Here is a 22,858-nt window from a genome sequence, read left to right as displayed (position 1 = left end):
GTGGATCATATCGTAGAGGGAAACCAAGTTGCGGTGATGTAGATATCCTCATCACCCATCCTGATGGTCATTCACACAGTATGATTTTCAAGCCAATTTTAGAGAAACTGAGGAATACAGGTAATATATTAAACATTTCATGATACACAACAGTATTAAAGGTTAAATTTATTTAGTGTTGTTTTGTATAGAAATTCAGTTTTGAGGATGTATCTCATTTAGTTGATCCATTACATTGAACCTTTCATTGCAAATACAATGCATTAGTTAATTTTTTGAAAGCAGGACAAATGTACATACAGAAATACAAAACTAATTTGCATTTGATTGTCAACATCAGTTGGAAATGGGGGACATTGAAGTTTTTATTGTTTTAACTCTGTAGGTTGTTACACAGGAGTGTAGCTATTGATATGTATTATATACAGATACGAAGAATAAGAGATCTTGCATTGAGAATGGGTTTTTTGATTTTCAAACTGCACTCTTGAAATGTGGCAGGACAGTAATTTTTTAGGGGAAACTATTATTTACTATTTTCTCTTACATTATTTCAGTTTTAGTTTTATTTCTTTATTGGGAGTCTCACACAGTATCATTTATATAGTGTCTAGCTTGCAGGGTATGTATTTATCTCTGTAGCATATTTTACTCATTAATTATTAATTTTTACAAAGAATTGACTGTATATGTTACTTCCTATTATGTGTTGTAGTGAAATAGGTGTTGTTTTATTAAAAGGGTGATTTATTTGCCTTTTATATTTTTTATAGTTTTGCTAGGTTGTTGCATGATTTTCATCAGCAGTCTGTATTATGACTGTTGTCGAAGGGTTGTGGAACGAATGATTATGGAATTAACACTAAGACTGAAAAACAGCAATGTGGGTACAAGAGCAAACCAAAGTAGAGGATATTCTAACAAATTGTAAGAAAAAGAAATGGGCAGGGGCAGGACACACAATGAGAATGACATATATATATATATATATATATATATATATATATATATATATATATATATATATATATATATATATATATATATATATATATACAAATATAGTATACATCATACATACATATACCAAGGCACTTCCCCCAATTTGGGGGGGTAGCCGACACCAACAATGAAACAAAACAAAAAGGGGACCTCTACTCTCTATCTTCCTTCAGCCTAATCAGGGACTCAACCGAGTTCAGCTGGTACTGCTAGGGTGCCACAGCCCAACCTCCCACATTTCCACCACAGATGAAGCTTCATAATGCTGACTCCCCTACTGCTGCTACCTCGCGGTCATCTAAGGCACCGGAGGAAGCAGCAGGGCCTACTGGAACTGCGTCACAATCGCTCGCCATTCATTCCTATTTCTAGCACGCTCTCTTGCCTCTCTCACATCTATCCTCCTATCACCCAGAGCTTTCTTCACACCATCCATCCACCCAAACTTTGGCCTTCCTCTTGTACTTCTCCCATCAACTCTTGCATTCATCACCTTCTTTAGCAGACAACCACTTTCCATTCTCTCAACATGGCCAAACCACCTCAACACATTCATATCCACTCTAGCCGCTAACTCATTTCTTACACCCGTTCTCTCCCTCACCATTTCGTTCCTAACCCTATCTACTCGAGATACACCAGCCATACTCCTTAGACACTTCATCTCAAACACATTCAATTTCTGTCTCTCCATCACTTTCATTCCCCACGACTCCGATCCATACATCACAGTTGGTACAATCACTTTCTCATATAGAACTCTCTTTACATTCATGCCCAACCCTCTATTTTTTACTACTCCCTTAACTGCCCCCAACACTTTGCAACCTTCATTCACTCTCTGACGTACATCTGCTTCCACTCCACCATTTGCTGCAACAATAGACCCCAAGTACTTAAACTGATCCACCTCCTCAAGTAACTCTCCATTCAACATGACATTCAACCTTGCACCACCTTCCCTTCTCGTACATCTCATAACCTTACTCTTACCCACATTAACTCTCAACTTCCTTCTCTCACACACCCTTCCAAATTCTGTCACTAGTCGGTCAAGCTTCTCTTCTGTGTCTGCTACCAGTACAGTATCATCCGCAAACAACAACTGATTTACCTCCCATTCATGGTCATTCTCGCCTACCAGTTTTAATCCTCGTCCAAGCACTCGAGCATTCACCTCTCTCACCACTCCATCAACATACAAGTTAAACAACCACGGTGACATCACACATCCCTGTCTCAGCCCCACTCTCACCGGAAACCAATCACTCACTTCATTTCCTATTCTAACACATGCTTTACTACCTTTGTATAAACTTTTCACTGCTTGCAACAACCTTCCACCAACTCCATATAACCTCATCACATTCCACATTGCTTCCCTATCAACTTTATCATATGCTTTCTCCAGATCCATAAACGCAACATACACCTCCTTACCTTTTGCTAAATATTTCTCGCATATCTGCCTAACTGTAAAAATCTGATTCATACAACCCCTACCTCTTCTAAAACCACCCTGTACTTCCAAAATTGCATTCTCTGTTTTATCCTTAATCCTATTAATCAATACTCTACCATACACTTTTCCAACTACACTCAACAAACTAATACCTCTTGAATTACAACACTCATGCACATCTCCCTTACGCTTATATAGTGGTACAATACATGCACAAATATAGTATATATATACATATATATATATATATCTATATCTATATATATATATATATATATATATATATATATATATATATATATATACATATATAAATATATATATATATATATATATATATATATATATATAAATATATATATATATATATATATATATATATATATATATATATATATATATAAATGTATATATCTATATCTATATATATATATATATATATAATATATATATTTATATATACACATATATACACATATATACATATACATACACACACATTATATATATATATATATATATATATATATATATATATATATATATATATATTTTTGGGCTCAAGCCATGTCGTCCTGATGGAAGTTCCTTAAAGGCAGCTTCCTAGGGTATATTACAACTACAGCGATATTCCCAGAGAATTTACCTTCAGGTACCCAGAATTCTAACTCCTGGAGCGAGTATCCCTAAAAAAGACCTTAGGGATATCGTAAATATCAGTGGACGTATTCTTGACACGCCTCATAGCAATCTATACCCCGAATAGAGTTAACACTTCGTAGGGGTAAAATGGCAAGAAAACGAAAACGATAAGAAAGGGGGGAGCCGTTCATAAGGCATCCCTCCTCACCGCTTCGAAAGCGTGCCCTGCGCCGCTCACGGCGCCATCTGTATTCCTTTTTGCGTAGCTCTACGACTCGGTGTATTTTCCCTGTTTACTACCTAATCTTGGAATTTTCTCGTTCATAATGCTTTCTCCAACTTCTTCTGCCTCGGATAAGTTGAGTATTATTTCTTTTATGTATAAATGTAGGCTCTTGGTTAAAATTAAAGTTATTAAAAGAGTTATCTTTGATACAAGAGCTGTTGCCTGCTGGAGGCATCATGGATGCTGTCGCTCGCTAGAATAGGATTTATTTGTTAGCAAGAGCGACGTTCCCAGCCCCCCTTTGCGCTTAAATATTAGCTACTTAGCTTATTTAGGAATTCTGTTATGATGCGATAGTAATGTGCCTGGCGAAATTACCAAGGCTACCAACACTAGTCTTCGTAGGCTAGTTGTTGGCCTATGTACTTCCTGCATGATAATTAGTCTTCCAAATGTGAAATTATTGCTTTAAGCGTTAGGCAACGTTATACATATTAGTCCTTTTCGAGTACCTTCCAAGATAGTATTGATATGAGTTTCGGTGAATTAGGTAATCGATTCTCTTAGTGCCTAGGCTAGGTTGTCTTAGGTCATTATAATATTATCTGTTCCCCGTTTGCTCCCTTCTCTTAGGGGAAGGGGCAAACCCTTTCCCTCTGTTTAAGCCTTAGGCTTAACTCTAGTGGTTTATTTGAATTAATCTTCAAATATATCTATGCTGGGGTAGTACTGTACCTTCCCGTTCCAACAGTATTGGTTCAGAGGGTGACAGTACAACAGTGTTTAGTCTGAGCCCGGTTTGTCTGGCATGGGGCAGAGTCTCCCTTGCCGATTGACTCGGGCACTAAGGGTTCCCCCCTTAGTCCACCTTGTTGGGTTCCAGTAGTGATCCCTTTACTCGGTGACTCATCAGACTGTCCTTGCCGTTCCGGTCTCGGGATATGTTCCCTTTTCTGGAAAGGCAATTCCTTCCTTGCCGTGGTTCGTGGGAGGCAGCCAGTAGTGCCGGCCTCCCTCTCGGGTCTTTCTCTACTGAGATGAACTGTCTTAGTTTGGAATGACCCTTAACCAAGGTAAGGTTGGATAGGACCCTCTGTCCTTCCCTTCTCTTTTTCCGTTCATTGTGTCAGTCGTCTGCATCCTTGCCTAGCCTAGGTTGGGATGAGGAACTGACGTGGTCTCCTGTCGGCCGGCAAAGTGTGCCGACCGGCAGAGACCATTACTGTGAGTGCTGCCCGGTCCTTTCTTGGTCCCTCTATCGCTGCCGTCTGAAAATTCAGTAGGCAGCGGTTAGGAAGCTTGACTTAGTGTCTTCCCCTTCCTTTCGGCACTCTTTCGGGTGCCGGGCTCAGAGACTTATAGTCTCTTAACCCGGCACTCACTCTTTTGTCTTAGTATGTGTTGTCCTTGCCGTCTGCCGGCCTACAGGCCGGCTGTCGGTGGGGAGGGGTGTTCTCCAGTTCTCTTGCTGTCGGTCGGCGTTGGGTGTATACCTTTGCCGGCCGGTCTATTGCTCATCTGCCGGCCACTACAAGTGGGGCCGGCAGCCGAGTGCTGCCTAGTGTGTGGGGGCTAGCCGGCAGGGTTTGTTTACTGCTGCCGGCCGGCCCGCGACACTGCCCAGTCAGCCGGCCACTAAGTATGATGGCCGGCAACTCAGTGCAAACCGGGTGGCTACGGTCTGGTAACCACTGCCGGCCGGTTCAGGCATGGGTTCTGGAGTTCTCCCCAATAAAGGTGATCTGATGTTGTGTACTTGAGATCTACCTTTCCAAAACAGGGGGGGGGGTGCTGAGCGGCAGTAGCCGGCTGGCACACCACCCTCAGGTACTGTATCAGTCCTCTCTTGGTGGTATATTCAACCAAAGGAGTTCATGATGTAGTAGGTTACAACACTGTCTTTTCTATCTTACTTGTGTTACTGGTATAATCACCTGGTGTCGCCTTACAAGGATAAAAGATAATTCTTTTATTCCTGGCCAGAATGGTATTATTTTACCTTAGGTGTGAGCTACACCTAATTTCCTTTGGAAATACGTTCTCTGGTTATTCTAGTAAAGACTAACTATGTGACTTGGCCGGTGGGCTTCCACAGGTGTTTGTGTGGGTTTCACAAGTAGGTGTCTTTCCCTTATTCTTTTGTGAATACTCATTTGTTACATGTGAATTAAAATTCACTTGATATTCATGGAAATTTTTCTTCTTTTACAGGAGGAGCATCCGAAGTGTGATAGTGTCTTCTGCAATGTCCGCAGTAAGAACTTTTGCGGACATACCTCGTGTAGGAGGCACGCAGCTTGTGCAGCCTCCAATGATGAACATCGTTACTGGGATCCGCAGGTATGTGCTGTATGTACTAACCTGCTATCAGAGGCTTTTGAATCCCCTAGGTCGGCGGAGTCAAGAGATGCAGCGAGGGAGAGGCTTCGTGTATGGGTAAGGGGTTTTCAGAAAAACACCACTGGACCTTATCTTCCTAACGAGAAGATGAGGGCATACCTTTTCCCCAAGGCTTCCCCTGATGCTGTTGTTCCCCAGCCTCGGCCGGAGATCCCTCTGATCCAGATCCCAGTGGAGGAGGATGTCGCTGACGCCTTGCAGGACATCCAGTTGGACGACAAGATGTCCGACTTGTCTGATCGTGCGGAGCAGGATCTCCTCGCAGAGGGCGAGGAGCAAGATCGAGATCCTATTGCTGTGGAGGAAGAGGTTCCCGTTTCATCAGACGTGCCGGTTCAGGTCCCTGAACCTATCCCCTCTACCTCGTCCGCTCTTCCAGCAGAGCTTGGACAGGCTCTCTCTTCCATCGTTGGTATGATCCAACAGATGCAGAGGGAGAATAATCAGAAGGCCGCTACTTTGGAGCTCCAGATGCAGAAGATCACAGCATCACGTGGACCTCCAAAGAAGCTCAACGTTAAGGACCTTCCTCTGTGCTCGGATGCCAACCCGTGGAGATATGCCGAGCACATGCCGATGACGATTGGGAAGATCGTCATGTCGGAGAAACTGGGTTCAGTTCCCCTTGAGGAGGTGGAATTCTGGCCCAGTAGAGGGGCCTACCCGGACTGCTATGTCCGTTTGAAGAAGGAGCCGGCTTCGAAGGAGGAGACGGAACCAAAGGAAGTGATTATCCTAGATCACTCCAAGGCTCAAGCCACCTTGACAGCTGCTTTAAAGGAGAGGGGGTTCTCAAACTCGAAGGTTGCCGCCTTGAGCAAGAAACACCCCTCCTTTGTATCCTCCCCAGCTAGGGCCTTCCCCTTTATGCAAAAGGGGTTTGCGGCCGTCATCAAGGCAGTTGAAGCTGGCAAGCCGTGCCCGTCCTTGGAGGAATGTAAACCTCTATCGCTGGCATTGCCAATGGATAACAAGGACTGGAAGGAGGTGCACCTTACTTTCTCGGTTGGGAAGTTAGACGCCGACATTGCAGGACAGCAGTTCGGCGAAAACCTTCCCAAGTTGTCGGAATTCCTTCTTCGGAGGGAATTGGACACAAAGGAGCGCCTGGCAGCCTCGATGTCTCTCCAGACCAACATGGAGACGATGGCTAGTGACCCCAAGATGCCAGAGATGTTCATGGTTATGGCCAAAATCCATCTGGCCACAGTAACCAAGGACCTCTATTGCTTTGTGAAAGCAAGGAGAGCCTGTAGGGAGTTTGTGTTTGCCTCGGCCACAGTGAGGCACGAACCCAAGAGGCTAATTTCATCTAACATCTGGGGTAAGGATCTCTTTCCCAAGGACGTGGTCAAAGAGATCGTGGACAAGGCCGCCACTGAGAACCGCAATCTTCTCCTGAAGTGGGGCCTGTCCCTTAAGAGGAAGTCTTCTCCGGATGAGGGCCCTCAGCCGAAAGGAAAGGCAAAGAAGTCAAGGTTTTCCTCCCGTCCAGCCAAGTCCTTCAAACAGCAAAGACCACAGCAGCAACAGCCAGCTTTGCCTCCGGTTCCACAACTGGTAGCCCAGACCCCGACCACCTTCCAATGGGTTCCCCAAGCAATGTCATCAGCTTCCCCTGCATTCAATCCCGTGTTCGAGGGACAGTCGACCACGTTTCGTGCAAGACCCAGAGGAGCAGCTAGAGGGTCATCAAGACGCCCCTCTAGGGGACGAGGATTCAGAGGTGGTCGCGGCCAGGGAGGCAAGACTGCAGGACAGTCAAAGTGAAGTGTCGCCGGTAGGTGGGAGACTTCAGTATTTCCGGGATCGCTGGACCTTCGATCCCTGGGCCCACAGCCTTCTCAAAAATGGACTGGGTTGGAGTTGGTACAGTACTCCGCCCCTGTGCCCTCAATTTTTCCAACACTCCACCCCCGTTTTGGAGGAGTACATCCAAGATCTGTTGGAGAAAAAGGTGATCAGGAGGGTAAAGTCCATCAAGTTCCAAGGGAGGCTGTTTTGTGTTCTCAAGAAAGACTCGGGGAAACTCAGAGTCATTCTGGACTTGTCACCACTCAACAAGTTCATAGTGAACCACAAGTTCAAAATGCTAACGTTACAACACATAAGGGCCTTACTGCCCAAGAGGGCATATACCGTCTCCATCGACTTGTCAGACGCATATTGGCACGTTCCAATAAGTCGTCGTCTCTCCCCCTACCTAGGATTCAAGCTACAACAAAAACTTTACGCTTTCAGGGCGATGCCCTTCGGACTAAACATAGCCCCAAGGATCTTTACGAAGCTTGCGAGCGCAGCTCTCAAACAGTTACGCCTAAAAGGGTTCCAGGTAGTAGCCTACCTGGACGATTGGTTGGTGTGGGCAGCATCCAGAGCAGAATGCTTGCAAGCTTCCCTACAAGTGATTCAGTTCCTGGAATATCTAGGCTTCATGATCAACAGAAAGAAGTCTCGTCTTTCTCCAGCTCAGAGGTTCCAGTGGTTGGGAATTCACTGGGATCTAGTGTCACACCGTCTTTCCATCCCGATGTCAAAGAGGAAGGAAATAGCAGGGTCTGTCAGGAGACTTCTAGGTTCCGAGAGGATATCAAGACGCGAACAAGAGAGGGTTTTGGGCTCTCTTCAGTTTGCATCAGTAACAGACCCTGTGCTAAGAGCACAGCTAAAAGATGCAGCGGGAGTATGGAGAACCTTTGCATCGAAAGAGCGAAGGGACGTAAAGAGACCGGTCCCACTTCGGCTACGTTCTCTTCTCAGACCGTGGTCTCAAGCCAGTCGTCTAAAGAGGTCTCTACCTCTTCAGCCACCCCCCCCGTCAGTGACAATCCACACAGACGCCTCAAAGGTAGGGTGGGGGGGTCACTCCCATCGGAAAAAAGTGCAAGGAATCTGGTCCAAGCTATTTGGGACCTTTCACATAAACTTTCTAGAAGCTATGGCAGTACTTCTGACCCTGAAGAAAGTATCCCCACGTCACTCGATCCACGTAAGGTTGGTACTGGACAGCGAGGTGGTTGTGAAATGTCTGAATCGGCGGGGATCGAGATCCCCACCTCTCAACCAGGTGATGTTAGCCATATTCCGACTGGCGGAGAAGAAGAAGTGGCACCTGTCAGCAGTTCACCTTCAAGGAGTCCGGAATGTGACCGCGGACGCTCTATCCAGGATAACACCGATAGAGACAGAATGGTCCCTAGACGCAGGATCATTCTCTTTCATCTTGAGTCAAGTCCCAGAACTGCAGATAGACCTCTTCGCGACGAAGGACAACAAGAAGCTGCCGAAATATGTGTCCCCATATGTGGACCCCGCGGCAGAAGCAATAGATGCGATGTCCCTCGATTGGAACAGATGGTCCAGGATCTACCTGTTTCCCCCTCACAATCTGATGTTGAGGGTCCTCAACAAACTGAGATCCTTCAAGGGAGTAGCAGCAATAGTGGCCCACAAGTGGCCGAACAGTGTATGGTTCCCTCTGGCTCTGGAACTACGACTGAAGTTCCTACCGCTCCCGGACCCAGTTCTGTCCCAGCAAGTCCAGAAGTCGACTGTCTTCGCTTCATTACAGAAGACCCGAACCCTGCAGCTCATGATTTTCTCTCCCTAGCGGTGAAGAAACGGTTCGGAATCTCGAAAGATAGTATCGACTTCCTGGAAGAATACAAGTGTAAGTCTACTAGGAGGCAGTACGAATCTGCATGGAAGAAATGGGTAGCCTTTGTCAAAGATAAGAACCCGCACGAGATCTCTACGGAGTTCTGCCTATCCTTCTTCATTCACCTCCACGGACAGGGGCTGGCGGCGAACACAATTTCTACATGTAAGTCAGCTCTAACAAGACCCATTCTATATGCCTTCCAGGTAGACCTCGCTAACGAAATGTTTAATAAGATCCCAAAGGCCTGTGCTAGGCTTAGACCATCAGCTCCTCCAAAGCCTATTTCATGGTCATTAGACAAAGTCCTTCATTTTGCCTCATTACTAGATAATGAGGAATGTGCGTTGAAGGACCTGACTCAAAAAGTGATCTTCCTTTTTGCCCTTGCTTCTGGGGCCAGAGTTAGTGAGATTGTGGCCCTCTCGAGAGAGGAGGGCCGAGTTCAGTTCCTGGATGGGGGAGAACTGAACCTGTTTCCGGACCCTACGTTTCTCGCTAAGAACGAGTTGCCCACCAACAGGTGGGGTCCCTGGAGAATCTGCCCTCTGAAAGAAGATGCATCTCTATGTCCCGTAGAATGCCTTAAGGTCTATCTTCGTAGAACTTCAGACTTCCATGGGGGCCAACTATTCAGAGGAGAAACATCGGGCTCGAATTTATCTTTAAATCAACTTAGGGCGAAAATTACATATTTTATTCGCAGAGCGGATCCTGACAGTTCACCCGCAGGTCATGATCCGAGGAAAGTTGCTTCATCTTTAAACTTCTTTAATTTTATGGATTTTGAACACCTTCGTTCATACACTGGCTGGAAGTCTTCCAGGGTATTCTTTCGCCACTATGCTAAGCAAGTGGAGCAGCTAAAGAGGTCTGTGGTAGCAGTTGGTTGCGTCGTTAACCCTGCTGTTTAACTCTGCGAGGAACAGCGGAATCATTTGGGACTTGGATTCTTGGGTGAATAGTTAGTTATATATGTTGATATAACTGGTAGTGTAGGCTCTCAGAGCCCACAATGACTGTTCCAACGTGATGGTGATGGTAACATAAGTACAGACAGGGTGCCAAGCGTTTGCCAACGCTATTGTCAGCAAGTGGTAACATGGACGTTAAGTTTGATACCGGGGTATGTGTAAGTGACACATATGTTTTCTTTCAGATAATCATTCATCCATGCACTACAGTACTTGTGAAAATTGTTGGTCATCCACCTAGCATATGTACATATTTATGGTGACCATACCTATTTATTGTTTCTCAATAAACTTGTTCTCGGGAACCTTGCGTCTCCTTCACCTATATTTTTTGATTTCATATTGTTTTTTGAGCATTTAGCCTATGTATATTAATCGGGGATATCTATAATAGCCTATTCCTTAATGCAAAGCCTGGATTATACTGGCTTATACTTTCCTTAGCAATAAGGACTCCACCCCTTTCTGAGGACGGTGGTAGTAGCAAGTTTAATCCTACGCAGATATAACCTTTTGTCTATTTTTACTTCGACCAGGGTGCTGGTCGGGACTTTTTCTTTTGGTTACGGTAGTCCCGTAAGACTTCGCTTCATATAGAGTGAGACCACTATATGGTACTGGCTAGCGAGTGATTCATACATAGGTATATGTACTCTTCGTTCGTTTCTAGAGTCTAGTAGGACTCCTCCCTGTAGGGGGCAGGAAGCACTCTCATGGCTTATGATTAGTGAAAAGATGTATAACGGTAACATCTTAGGTCTGTCAGTCGAGTTGACTAAGAAACATTCTTGAGGAGTACGGCACGTATTGAGAATCCACAGATACAGTAATGCTCTGGTATACTTCCATCAGGACGACATGGCTTGAGCCCAAAAAACGGATTTTGAGCGAAGCGAAAAATCTATTTTTGGGTAAGATAGCCATGTCGTCCTGATGGACCCGCCCTGCTCCTTTTCAAAATAAATATGAGTGAAAAGGATAGTAGGACCCCTCCCTACATACAGTATCTGTAGCACCTCGTGTATCGCTACAAGGAATACAGATGGCGCCGTGAGCGGCGCAGGGCACGCTTTCGAAGCGGTGAGGAGGGATGCCTTATGAACGGCTCCCCCCTTTCTTATCGTTTTCGTTTTCTTGCCATTTTACCCCTACGAAGTGTTAACTCTATTCGGGGTATAGATTGCTATGAGGCGTGTCAAGAATACGTCCACTGATATTTACGATATCCCTAAGGTCTTTTTTAGGGATACTCGCTCCAGGAGTTAGAATTCTGGGTACCTGAAGGTAAATTCTCTGGGAATATCGCTGTAGTTGTAATATACCCTAGGAAGCTGCCTTTAAGGAACTTCCATCAGGACGACATGGCTATCTTACCCAAAAATAGATTTTTCGCTTCGCTCAAAATCCGTTATATATATATATATATATATATACTGTATACATACATAAAGAGTTGCATATGTATGTAGTGTGTATATACATAACTATAAATTATCTATTTATATTAACATTTAAAGAAGTATTCAAGCAAATGTTATGCATAGACATTAGAAAAAAATAAGCCAACATTATTATGCATAAGTTTAAATGTTGCAAACATTTTTAATATTTAAAGTAAGTAGAATTTCTAACTCTTAGTCTGAACTCTCTCTCTACTGTAAATCATAGTATGGTACCCTAATTGTTTTTTTTACAGATCGTGCATGGTATATGTTTAAACATTCTTAAGTCGCTTAAAAAGTAAATAGCTATGGTTGATGTTTTATACCTTCATTGAAGGATATTATTGTTGTATGAATTATATTCGTGTATTACACTATAATACAAATGCCAAAGCTGTATTAAGGCTCAGCATACTTCATAATCATATTTTTAATTGTTATAATTCAGTGTAAGAAATGAGTTAGCAGCTAGAGTGGATATGAATGTGTTGAGGTGGTTTGGCCATGTTGAGAGAATGGAAAATGGCTGTCTGCTAAAGAAGGTGATGAATGCAAGAGTTGATGGGAGAAGTACAAGGGGAAGGCCAAGGTTTGGGTGGATGGATGGAGTGAAGGAAGCTCTGGGTGATAGGAGGATAGATGTGAGAGAGGCAAGAGTGCGTGCTAGAAATAGGAATGAATGGCGAGCGATTGTGACACAGTTCCGGTAGGCCCTGCTGCTTCCTCCGGTGCCTTAGATGACCGCGGAGGTAGAAGCAGTAGGGGATTCAGCATTATGAAGCTTCATCTGTGGTGGATAACGGGGAAGGGTGGGCTGTGGCACCCTAACGGTACCAGCTGAACTCGGTTGAGTCCCTTGTTAGGCTGGGAGGAATGTAGAGAGTAGAGGTCCCCTTTTTTGTTTTGTTTCATTTGTTGATGTCGGCTACCCCCCAAAATTGGGGGAAGTGCCTTGGTATATGTATGTATGTATGTATGTAATTCAGTTTCTTTTGTAGACCTTTAGTGTACTTATTGTATGGAAAAAGTTTGTATGTTCTATTATCTCATGTATAACTCTGTTTCAGGATTTTTGACAGATGATCTCGTGACCCAAGAAGATAATGGGGACCAGAAAAAATACCTTGGTGTTTGTTTACTCCCTGGGGAAAACAGAAAGGTAAATAACATTAGTACCAAAGGATATTTTTTATTAAGTTCGATGTGTAGGCCAGAATCTAAGTATATTTTTCAATATTTAACTTAGCCGGTGATTATAATAGCTGCAGCTCTGCTGCTCGACAGAAAACTCTACGGAAAAAATCCGCCAGCGATCGCTATGCAGGTAGGGGGTGTACTTCAACAGCGCCATCTGTCGTCCAAGTACCCAGTACTCATTGTAAACAAAGAACTCAATTTTCTCTCTGTCGTGCTACCGGCAAGACCTACTAATTCGCTGTTGCTAACTGGATTTGTTTTCACAACTATTTGGTGAAGTACACTTTTCTAGTTTTGAGCTTTCGCTGTGCAGGCTTTCTCTTCAATAAATCCTTGCATTCTTTTTTTGATATCGGATTATTTGTTGATGACTTTGGATAGTTTTTGAATTCCCCTTTGACCAATTCAAAATGGCTGACCCTTCTCAAGTCCCAAAATTCAGGAAGTGTAATGCTAGGGACTGTTCAAGGCGTCTTCCGAAGGCCTCTATCGATCCTCACACCGTTTGTTCCAATTGTCGGGATAAAACCTGTCAATTGGAAGATCGATGTGAGGAATGCGTTGGGCTTTCGGAATTCGATTTTATCGAATTCCAAAAATATACACGTAGGCTAGAGAGAGATAGAGTCAGGAGAAGTTCATCTCGTTCTGTTGATTTTTCCTCTCCTCATGCCCCACAACCTATTCCTTCCCCTGTAGTGGTTGCTCCTAATCCCCCTTCTGGCACTCAGGAACCTTCGATGGCTGATATGATGCGTGCCATCCAAGCTCTGGGTGAGAGAGTTGAGTCCCTGGCTAGTGACCGTAACCAGCTCATGGCGGACGTCAAGGAGCTGAAGTGTAAAAGTGCAGTGGGAAGTGATAAAGTGAGTGATAGTGTTGTGGATAGTGTTGCGCTTGAGGGTTCGTCTGTTCGTGCCTGTCGTCCTCCTAGTCCGGGACCTCTTGCAAGCTCCCAAGTCCAGGGGAGAAGCAATGTCGTACGACCAATGGGTTCGAGAGGCTTTAATCAGCGAACAGACGTTCCCTCTGTGGTTTCGGGCGTATCTACCCAAGATCGCCCCACCCACACAAAGACGAGAGAGCCCATTTATTCCTCGTCTGCGGAAGAGGTTTCTCGCAAGAAACCATGGACCAAGGTCTCACGACCGCTTAAGCGCAAGTCGGTCCCTTCCGCGCAAGTCCAACGGCCCAGTTGTAGCCACTGGGTCAGTTCGGACTCGCTGCAGTCTTCCGATGACTGCTCACCTCCTAAGAGAGGCAAAGCGGTACCGCCGCAGACAGTTACACCGTCTGTCGCCGCACCTGCTCCTGCAGACCCCAAGTGGTCTTTGCTGCAGAACATGCAGTCACAGTTAACGTCTCTGATGCAGGACTTTCGTGCGGAGAAGGTTGCTGCTGCACCAGCCTCTTGCCTACAACCAACCACACACTCGGTTGTGCGTCCTGTGGATGCTGAGGCAACCTTCTTGCGCACTCCAGTTGAGAGAGTTCCGCCACCCATGCGTTCCAGTGTACCCTACCAGCCGCATGTTGACGTTCAGCGACGCACGGAGCCTTCCGTTGACGTTCGCGAGACACAACAACAGTCAGAGTTGTTTTGTTTTGACGCGGTGCGTCAACCTCCGCAACCCAGTGTGGTTGCCACTGCTCACCCGCATCAGGCTAGACAGTCTGGAGTAGACGCTGTGCGTCCCCGCGCTGCTATGGTTGTTGCCAGCTCACAGACTGGGCAACAGTTCCATGACGTTGCGTCCGGTTCAGTCACGCGTGCACCCGTGCGACCGGACTCGGCTAACCAGCCGTTACCTACTCCATTGCCGCTTCCTCCTCAATACTCGGATGATGGACTTTCGGATGATGATGGTGCCGCTCACGTTGATGAACCACATTCGGATCTTGACGAGCCTAAGTCCACGCAACCCTCTTTGGACTTTAGAAAAGTTCTAGTTCTGTTCAAAGAGATGTTTCCGGACCAGTTTGTGTCTGTGGCTCCGCGCTCTCCTCCGTCAGAGTTTGTATTAGGTATGCCGTCATCCTCGCCTGCCTTTACTAGACTCGTCCTCGCACGCTCGTCCAAGAGAGCTTTACGAGTGGTAGGAGAATGGATGCAGTCCAAAAAGAGTCTAGGGAAGACAGCCTTTATGTTTCCCCCTGCTAAACTCTCTTCTAAATCGAGCGTCTGGTATGCCACGGGAGAAGTTCTCGGCTTGGGAGTTCCTGCCTCTGCCCAGGGCGACTTCTCAAGTCTTGTAGACTCTCCCCGCAGGCTAGCCATGAGACGCTCGAAAATTTGTTGGTCATCTTCGGACCTAGACCACCTTTTGAAAGGGTTATTTAGAGCCTTTGAGGTCTTCAACTTTTTAGACTGGTGTCTGGGAGCTTTAAGCAGGAAGATCTCTCCGTCAGAGAAGGAAACTTCCTTGCTCATCATGTCCTGCATGGACAAGGCCATACGTGACGGGTCTAGTGAGCTTGCTGCATCGTTCGTATCCGGAGTCCTCAAGAAGCGTGAGAACCTTTGCTCTTTCCTGTCAGCTGGAGTGACACCTTGTCAAAGATCCGAACTTCTGTTTGCTCCTCTTTCTAAGTGCCTCTTTCCAGAGGACTTGATTAAGGAGATTGCTGCTTCTTTGATACAGAAGGACACTCATGACCTGGTTGCGTCCTCTGCTCGCAAAGCCACCCCTTTGCCTACCTTGTCAGCTAGACCAAGGATGGACACTCCAGCGTCCCGATTTATTCCGCCCTTTCGTGGCAGAGCCTCCAGCAGAGGAGGTGCTCGTGCCGAAGGGAGACGTGGAAAGAAGAAAGGAACCAAGTCCTTTAAAGGCAGAGTCTGACTGCCAGCTTCTTCAGACAGCAGTGGGAGCCAGACTCAAGAACTTCTGGCAGACCTGGGAGAAGAGAGGCGCAGATGCACAATCTGTGAAGTTGCTCAGAGAGGGGTACAAGATCCCGTTTGTACGAAAACCCCCTCTAGCAACGTCTCCCATCGATCTCTCTCCCAGGTACAGAGAGGAAGACAAGAGACGAGCATTGAAACAGGAGGTGTCTCTCTTACTAGAAAAGGGAGCGGTAGTCAAAGTCCTGGACCATCAAACCCCGGGCTTCTACAACCGTCTCTTCTTAGTGGCAAAGAAGACAGGAGGGTGGAGGCCGGTGCTAGACGTCAGTGCGCTGAATGTCTTTGTCACAAAGCAGACGTTCTCCATGGAGACCACAAAGTCCGTTCTAGCAGCGGTCAGAAGGGAAGACTGGATGGTCTCTTTAGACCTAAGGGACGCATACTTCCACGTCCCCATCCACCCAGACTCCCAACCTTTTCTGAGATTTGTTTACGAAAAGGTTGTCTACCAGTTTCAAGCCCTGTGCTTTGGCCTAAGCACAGCTCCTCTTGTGTTTACGAGGCTGATGAGGAATGTAGCCAAATTCCTTCATTTAGTGGACATCCGAGCCTCCCTCTATTTGGACGACTGGCTTCTAAGAGCTTCTTCCAGTCGTCGCTGTCTGAAGGATCTAAAGTGGACTCTAGATCTGACCAAGGAATTGGGTCTCCTTGTCAATATGGAAAAGTCTCAAGTGGTCCCATCCCAAACTATTGTGTATTTAGGGATGGAGATTCACAGTCTAGCTTTTCGGGCTTTTCCGTCGGCCCCCAGAACGAGCCAAGCCCAGTTATGCATCCAGAACATGCTGAAGAAGGAACGGTGTTCAGTCAGGCAGTGGATGAGTCTGATAGGGACACTATCATCCCTGGAACAGTTTGTATCGTTGGGAAGACTACACCTCCGTCCTCTTCAATATCACCTAGCTGTTTACTGGAAAAAGGACAAGACGCTAGAAGCGGTCTCGATCCCCATTTCCGAGAAGATGAAGTCTTGCCTGACTTGGTGGAAGGACAGTATCAGCCTCAGAGAGGGTCTGCCCCTGGCTGTTCAGACTCCCAACCACGTTCTCTTCTCGGACGCATCGGACACAGGCTGGGGCGCGACATTAGACGGTCGGGAATGCTCGGGAACTTGGAACTCGAGGCAAAGGACAATGCATATCAACTGCAAGGAGCTACTGGCAGTTCATCTGGCCTTGAAAAGCTTCAAGTCTCTCCTTCAAGGCAAAGTGGTGGAGGTGAACTCGGACAACACCACGGCTTTGGCGTACATCTCCAAGCAAGGAGGGACCCACTCTATGACGTTGTACGAGATCGCAAGGGACCTCCTCACCTGGTCAAAAGGTCTAAACATTTCGCTAGTAACGAGGTTCATCCAAGGCAGCTTGAATGTCATGGCAGATTGCCTCAGTCGAAAGGGACAAATCATTCCAACAGAATGGACCCTACACAAGGATGTGTGCAAGAGACTTTGGGCCACATGGGGCCAGCCAACCATAGATCTCTTCGCAACCTCGATGACCAAGAGGCTCCCAATATATTGCTCACCAATCCCGGACCCAGCAGCAGTTCATATAGATGCCTTTCTCCTAGATTGGTCACATCTAGACCTATATGCATTCCCCCCGTTCAAGATTGTCAACAAGGTACTGCAGAAGTTCGCCTCTCACGAAGGGACAAGGTTGACGTTAGTTGCTCCCCTCTGGCCCGCGAGAGAATGGTTCACCGAGGTACTTCGATGGCTAGTGGACGTTCCCAGAACGCTTCCTCTAAGGGTGGACCTTCTACGTCAGCCACACGAAAAGAAGGTACACCAAGGCCTCCACGCTCTTCGTCTGACTGCCTTCAGACTATCGAAAGACTCTCGAGAGCTAGAGGCTTTTCGAAGGAGGCAGCCAGGGCGATTGCTAGAGCAAGGAGGACATCCACCCTTAGAGTCTACCAATCGAAGTGGGAAGTCTTCCGAAACTGGTGCAAGTCAGTATCAGTATCCTCGACCTGTACCTCTGTAACTCAAATAGCTGACTTCCTTTTATACCTGAGGAAAGAACGATCCCTTTCAGCTCCCACTATCAAGGGTTACAGAAGCATGTTGGCTTCAGTCTTCCGTCACAGAGGCTTAGATCTTTCCAACAACAAAGATCTACAGGACCTCCTTAAGTCTTTTGAGACCACGAAGGAGCGTCGTTTGGCTACACCTGGTTGGAATTTAGACGTGGTACTAAGATTCCTCATGTCAGAAAGGTTCGAGCCGCTACAATCAGCCTCCTTTAAAGATCTCACTTTAAAGACTCTTTTCCTGGTTTGCTTAGCCACAGCTAAAAGAGTCAGTGAGATTCACGCCTTCAGCAGGAACATCAGATTTTCATCTGAAACAGCTACATGTTCTCTACAACTTGGTTTTCTAGCCAAAAACGAGCTACCTTCTCGTCCTTGGCCGAAATCGTTCGATATTCCAAGCCTATCAAATATGGTTGGAAATGAACTAGAAAGAGTCTTATGCCCTGTGAGAGCTCTTAAGTTCTATTTAAGACGAATTAAACCTTTACGAGGACAGTCAGAAGCTTTATGGTGTTCAGTTAAGAAACCATCTTTGCCTATGTCAAAGAATGCTTTATCCTATTTTATCAGACTGTTAATACGAGAAGCTCATTCACATCTGAGTGAAGAAGACCAAGCTTTGCTGAAGGTAAGGACACATGAAGTTAGAGCTGTCGCAACTTCAGTGGCCTTTAAACAAAATAGATCTCTGCGAAGTATAATGGACGCAACCTATTGGAGAAGCAAGTCAGTGTTCGCGTCTTTTTATCTTAAGGATGTCCAGTCTCTTTACGAGAACTGCTACACTCTGGGACCATTCGTAGCAGCGAGTGCAGTAGTGGGTGAGGGCTCAACCACTACATTCCCCTAATTCCATAACCTTTTTAATCTTTCTCTTGAAATGTTTTTTATTGTTGTTTTTGGGTTGTCCGGAAGGCTAAGAAGCCTTTCGCATCCTGGTTGATTTGGCGGGTGGTCAAATTCTTTTCTTGAGAAGCGCCTAGATTAGAGGTTTTGATGAGGTCCTGTGGTATGGGTTGCAACCCTTCATACTTCAGATCCTAGGGGTCGCTCAGCATCCTAAGAGGATCGCGAGGCTCCGTAAGGAAGACGTACTTAAAAAGGCAGAGTAATTGTTCAAGTCGACTTCCTTACCAGGTACCTATTTATTTTATTTTTGTTATTTTGATAACTTCTAAAATGAAATGAAAAATCCTTAGCTCATAATAATGTAAACATTTATTGCTGGTCTCTACCCACCCCCCTGGGTGTGAATCAGCTATTATAATCACCGGCTAAGTTAAATATTGAAAAATGTTATTTTGATAATAAAATAAATTTTTTAATATACTTACCCGGTGATTATAAATTAAAGGACCCTCCCTTCCTCCCCAATAGAGACGCAGTGGACCGAGGAGAAAATTGAGTTCTTTGTTTACAATGAGTACTGGGTACTTGGACGACAGATGGCGCTGTTGAAGTACACCCCCTACCTGCATAGCGATCGCTGGCGGATTTTTTCCGTAGAGTTTTCTGTCGAGCAGCAGAGCTGCAGCTATTATAATCACCGGGTAAGTATATTCAAAAATTTATTTTATTATCAAAATAACATTTTTATTTGTAGAACATTATTTAACTTATTTGATAGTTTGCAAAATATCTTCACACACATTTTCTATCAGACTTTTCCTGTTATTTCTCAGCTGTGTCCTTAATGATTTTAAGTTAGCATCTGATTAATCTTATCATCAGGCTTCTACCCATTGCAGCTCTTACTGTACCACTTTACTATGTTTCTTCACTAAATTACCATAGTTACCTTCTATGGGATCCCATTCTCACTAGTTTTTTATCCGTTTTTATTGGATTATATGCTCTACTTAGAGGATCCCTAACATTAAAAGTTTGCCATATCAACTTTAGTACACAGCAAACAACCTTGATGTAACCTTCATTCCTTCGGTCTCTCTCAGTGGGATACTAGGGTTCTAAAAGAACATTCTTATTTTTGTGTAGTCCAGTAGCCCTCTTTTCATTTTTTCTCAGTGCCCTAACTTCAGCATTGTGAGCCCTAACTATCTTTTTAACTACTATATAAATCTAAAATTTTAATTTGTATGATTTTACTTCGTGTTTTATTTACATATTCATGTGGACCCTTCTATTTCCAAACTACCTTGCTACATGTAGATTTTCCCTCTTAGCTCTTCATCTGACTGGAGTTATGACAATTATTTCCATTCTGTAGCTTCAATAAGCCCTTCATTCTGGTAGAGTCACTATGCACATCCTTCACTGTTACATTTAAATATGGATCTATGATTAATCACTAAGTTGGCTGCTTAATCAGAGACTAATGAAGTGTTGGTTTACTCCACTTTTATGTGTTTATCTACATATACATCCTATCTTAATAGGTAAATAGTAGGGGTAGTTCAAGAGGGCAGTAAGAAAAACAAGAGTGTGAGATGAACTTAAAGAAAAATTCTGGAATGCAGTAAACAAAAATATTCCACAGATATTAAGAGCAAAAATTATGGTCATTCAGCAAGAAAATTAAATTTAGGATTTATTGACAAGGTGTAGGTACAGTAGATTGAGATTCATGATTTGGAATAGTTTGGGAAAATCATATTACATATTGCCAACAGAAGCAGCAGTTATGGCAGCAGGAGGATGAAGACCATTTTAAACCCCTGAAAATTATAGAGAAAGGCTATAAATGAAGACCTTAGCCCAATGGAAAGTGCTAGATTAAAGAGAGGGGATAAAAGTTGTTAGTTTATTTTAAGCTTAGAACCATAAAACAATGTTATAAAAAATATTAACAAAATCACTAATTCCAAATTTTTTTTTACAGCATAGACGCCTGGATGTTATTGTGATACCATACTCAGAGTATGCTCCAGCTCTCATGTATTTCACAGGATCTGCACACTTTAACAGGTATGTCTATTATATTTTGTTATTGCAATGTGGTTTATGAGTTGTGTTTCTAGTTTAGTCATATATTAAGATGAAACTTGCATTTTTTAGCACTTGTTTTTCAGGATTTTAAAATGTTTTTAGTTTTTTTTAAACTGCTATGAAAATGTATAGTTTTTGTAGTAGTACTGTGATTATTTTAATAGGAAGTTGTACTGCATCTCAAGAAAATATTAGACTGTTGAGGCCTCAATATGAACTGTTACGGGTTTGTAAGAGTTGACTCTATTCAAATTATGAATTACTTTGTGTTTTGTATTCAGAAAGAAACACTAACTCCACAGTTGTACTTTATGGTTTAGGAAGTCTGTGACCTCAAAATTTGCCATAGTTGTTTATTTGCTGATGTGGTCAAAATGTTTGTAGTTTTCAAAAAACAGCCACCTTCTGTACATCTCCTAATACCAATTTCAGTTGCACAAATGATTAATTCCCCAAAGATTTTTATTTTGGAAACTACTTCAAATCTTTTATCTATAAATGATGTATTAATTGTTAATACAGTACCCAATTCATGATTATGCCAGGAATTCTCAGACCATGTTTGTTTATATAATATAGGAACTATAGCATGAAGAAGATGCAGGAATTTTAGTCATTATTGACTGTGCCTTTTTGTATAATATGGACCACATTAAATTTGGATATGTTTTTTAGCTAGAAAAATTTCTATTTACCCTTTTTTTCATTTTGCACTATATGAAAAGTTGGTTTATTTGCTTTAATATTATTTCTAGTGGGTTTAAATACTCCTGTACCAACATATTACTGTCTTATTGTGCAAGATATTAGTCTTTTCAAATCTGAACTATCTATTATATTTCCCATGATCTGAGAATTGTACTTGAAGGTAATAGGCTGGCAGCCAGGCAGAGTTTGGTCAAAAGAATGTGGTACCAATTGTGGAGTAATGGGTCATGTAGAAAATGATTGGGCATATGAAGAACTGGATATCTGCCTGGGACCACTTGCTGTTTTGTGGCCCTGGGGATCTCTAAAAGGGACAAAAAATTTTGGTACCACACAATGTATTTTAAGGTACTTTACACATCACACTGATTAAAAAATGATCCATGCCAGAGAAAATCTCTGCTGCATTAGGCTTGCTAGAAACAAAAAATATGCCTAAAAAAGAGGTTAGACCAAACATTTTTTGTACCGCTTGAAAAAAACGTTTCTATACTTCTACAGATCTGGGAGAGTTCAGAATGGCCAATTCCAGACAAATTATCTGCTGCATTATGCCTGGCAGACATGCCCAAAGTTGACCCTCCACTCTTAACTGTTGGAAAATTAATAAAGAAAAATATAAGAGGTACTTGATGAAACTACTTTGTAATGAAAGCAAACATTTCATAAAGTACAAAGTGACCCTTTCCAGACATACTGATTGCTGCATTATGCTTGCCTTAAACAAAAAATTAACCTAAAAAATTAGGCTAAACCAAATATTCTTGGTACCACTTGAACAAAGTTTATATACTTCTACACATCTCAGAGTTCAAAATGGCCAATGCTAGACAAATCATATGCTGCATTATTACTGCCAGACACACCCAAAGTTGACCTTCCACCCTTATCTGTGGAAAAAAAATATGTAGAAAGATATAAAAGATACTGAATGAAACTATTATTATTATTATTATTATTATTATTATTATTATTATTATTATTATTATTATTAGCTAAGCTACAACCCTAGTTGGAAAAGCAGGATGCCATAAGCCCAGAGGCTCCAACAGGGAACAAAAAGGAAAATAGAATATTTTAAGATGAGTAACAACATTGAAATAAATATCTCATATATAAACTATAAAAACTTTAACAAAAAAGTGGAAGAAAAATAAAATAAGATAGAATAGTGTGCCCGAGTGTACCCTCAAGCAAGAGAACTCTAACCCAAGACAGTGGAAAACCATAGTACAGAGGCTATGGCACTA

General features: G+C 43.7%; 1 protein-coding gene and 1 pseudogene across 1 annotated transcript in view; both read left to right on the top strand.

The window, feature by feature from the left end:
* LOC137657851 (E3 ubiquitin-protein ligase MIB1-like) overlaps window positions 1-22,858 on the top strand; it is a 421,337-nt pseudogene that overhangs the window by 14,251 nt on the left and 384,228 nt on the right.
* Window positions 1-22,858, top strand: part of LOC137657825 (DNA polymerase lambda-like) — a 91,592-nt gene that overhangs the window by 53,312 nt on the left and 15,422 nt on the right. Inside the window, exons 6-8 of the mRNA XM_068392388.1 lie at window positions 1-120; window positions 12,874-12,965; window positions 20,794-20,879. The exon at window positions 1-120 is cut by the window's left edge and continues 49 nt beyond it. Of these exons, the coding sequence (XP_068248489.1) occupies window positions 1-120; window positions 12,874-12,965; window positions 20,794-20,879 (298 nt within the window). The remainder of the gene's footprint in view (window positions 121-12,873; window positions 12,966-20,793; window positions 20,880-22,858) is intronic.

The sequence above is a fragment of the Palaemon carinicauda genome, chromosome 1 (genome assembly GCF_036898095.1).
Source record: "Palaemon carinicauda isolate YSFRI2023 chromosome 1, ASM3689809v2, whole genome shotgun sequence".
NCBI classification, from domain to species: Eukaryota; Metazoa; Arthropoda; class Malacostraca; order Decapoda; family Palaemonidae; genus Palaemon; species Palaemon carinicauda.
The sequence above is the reverse complement of the archived record's forward strand: the minus strand, read 5'-3'. Positions and strand labels throughout refer to the sequence as shown.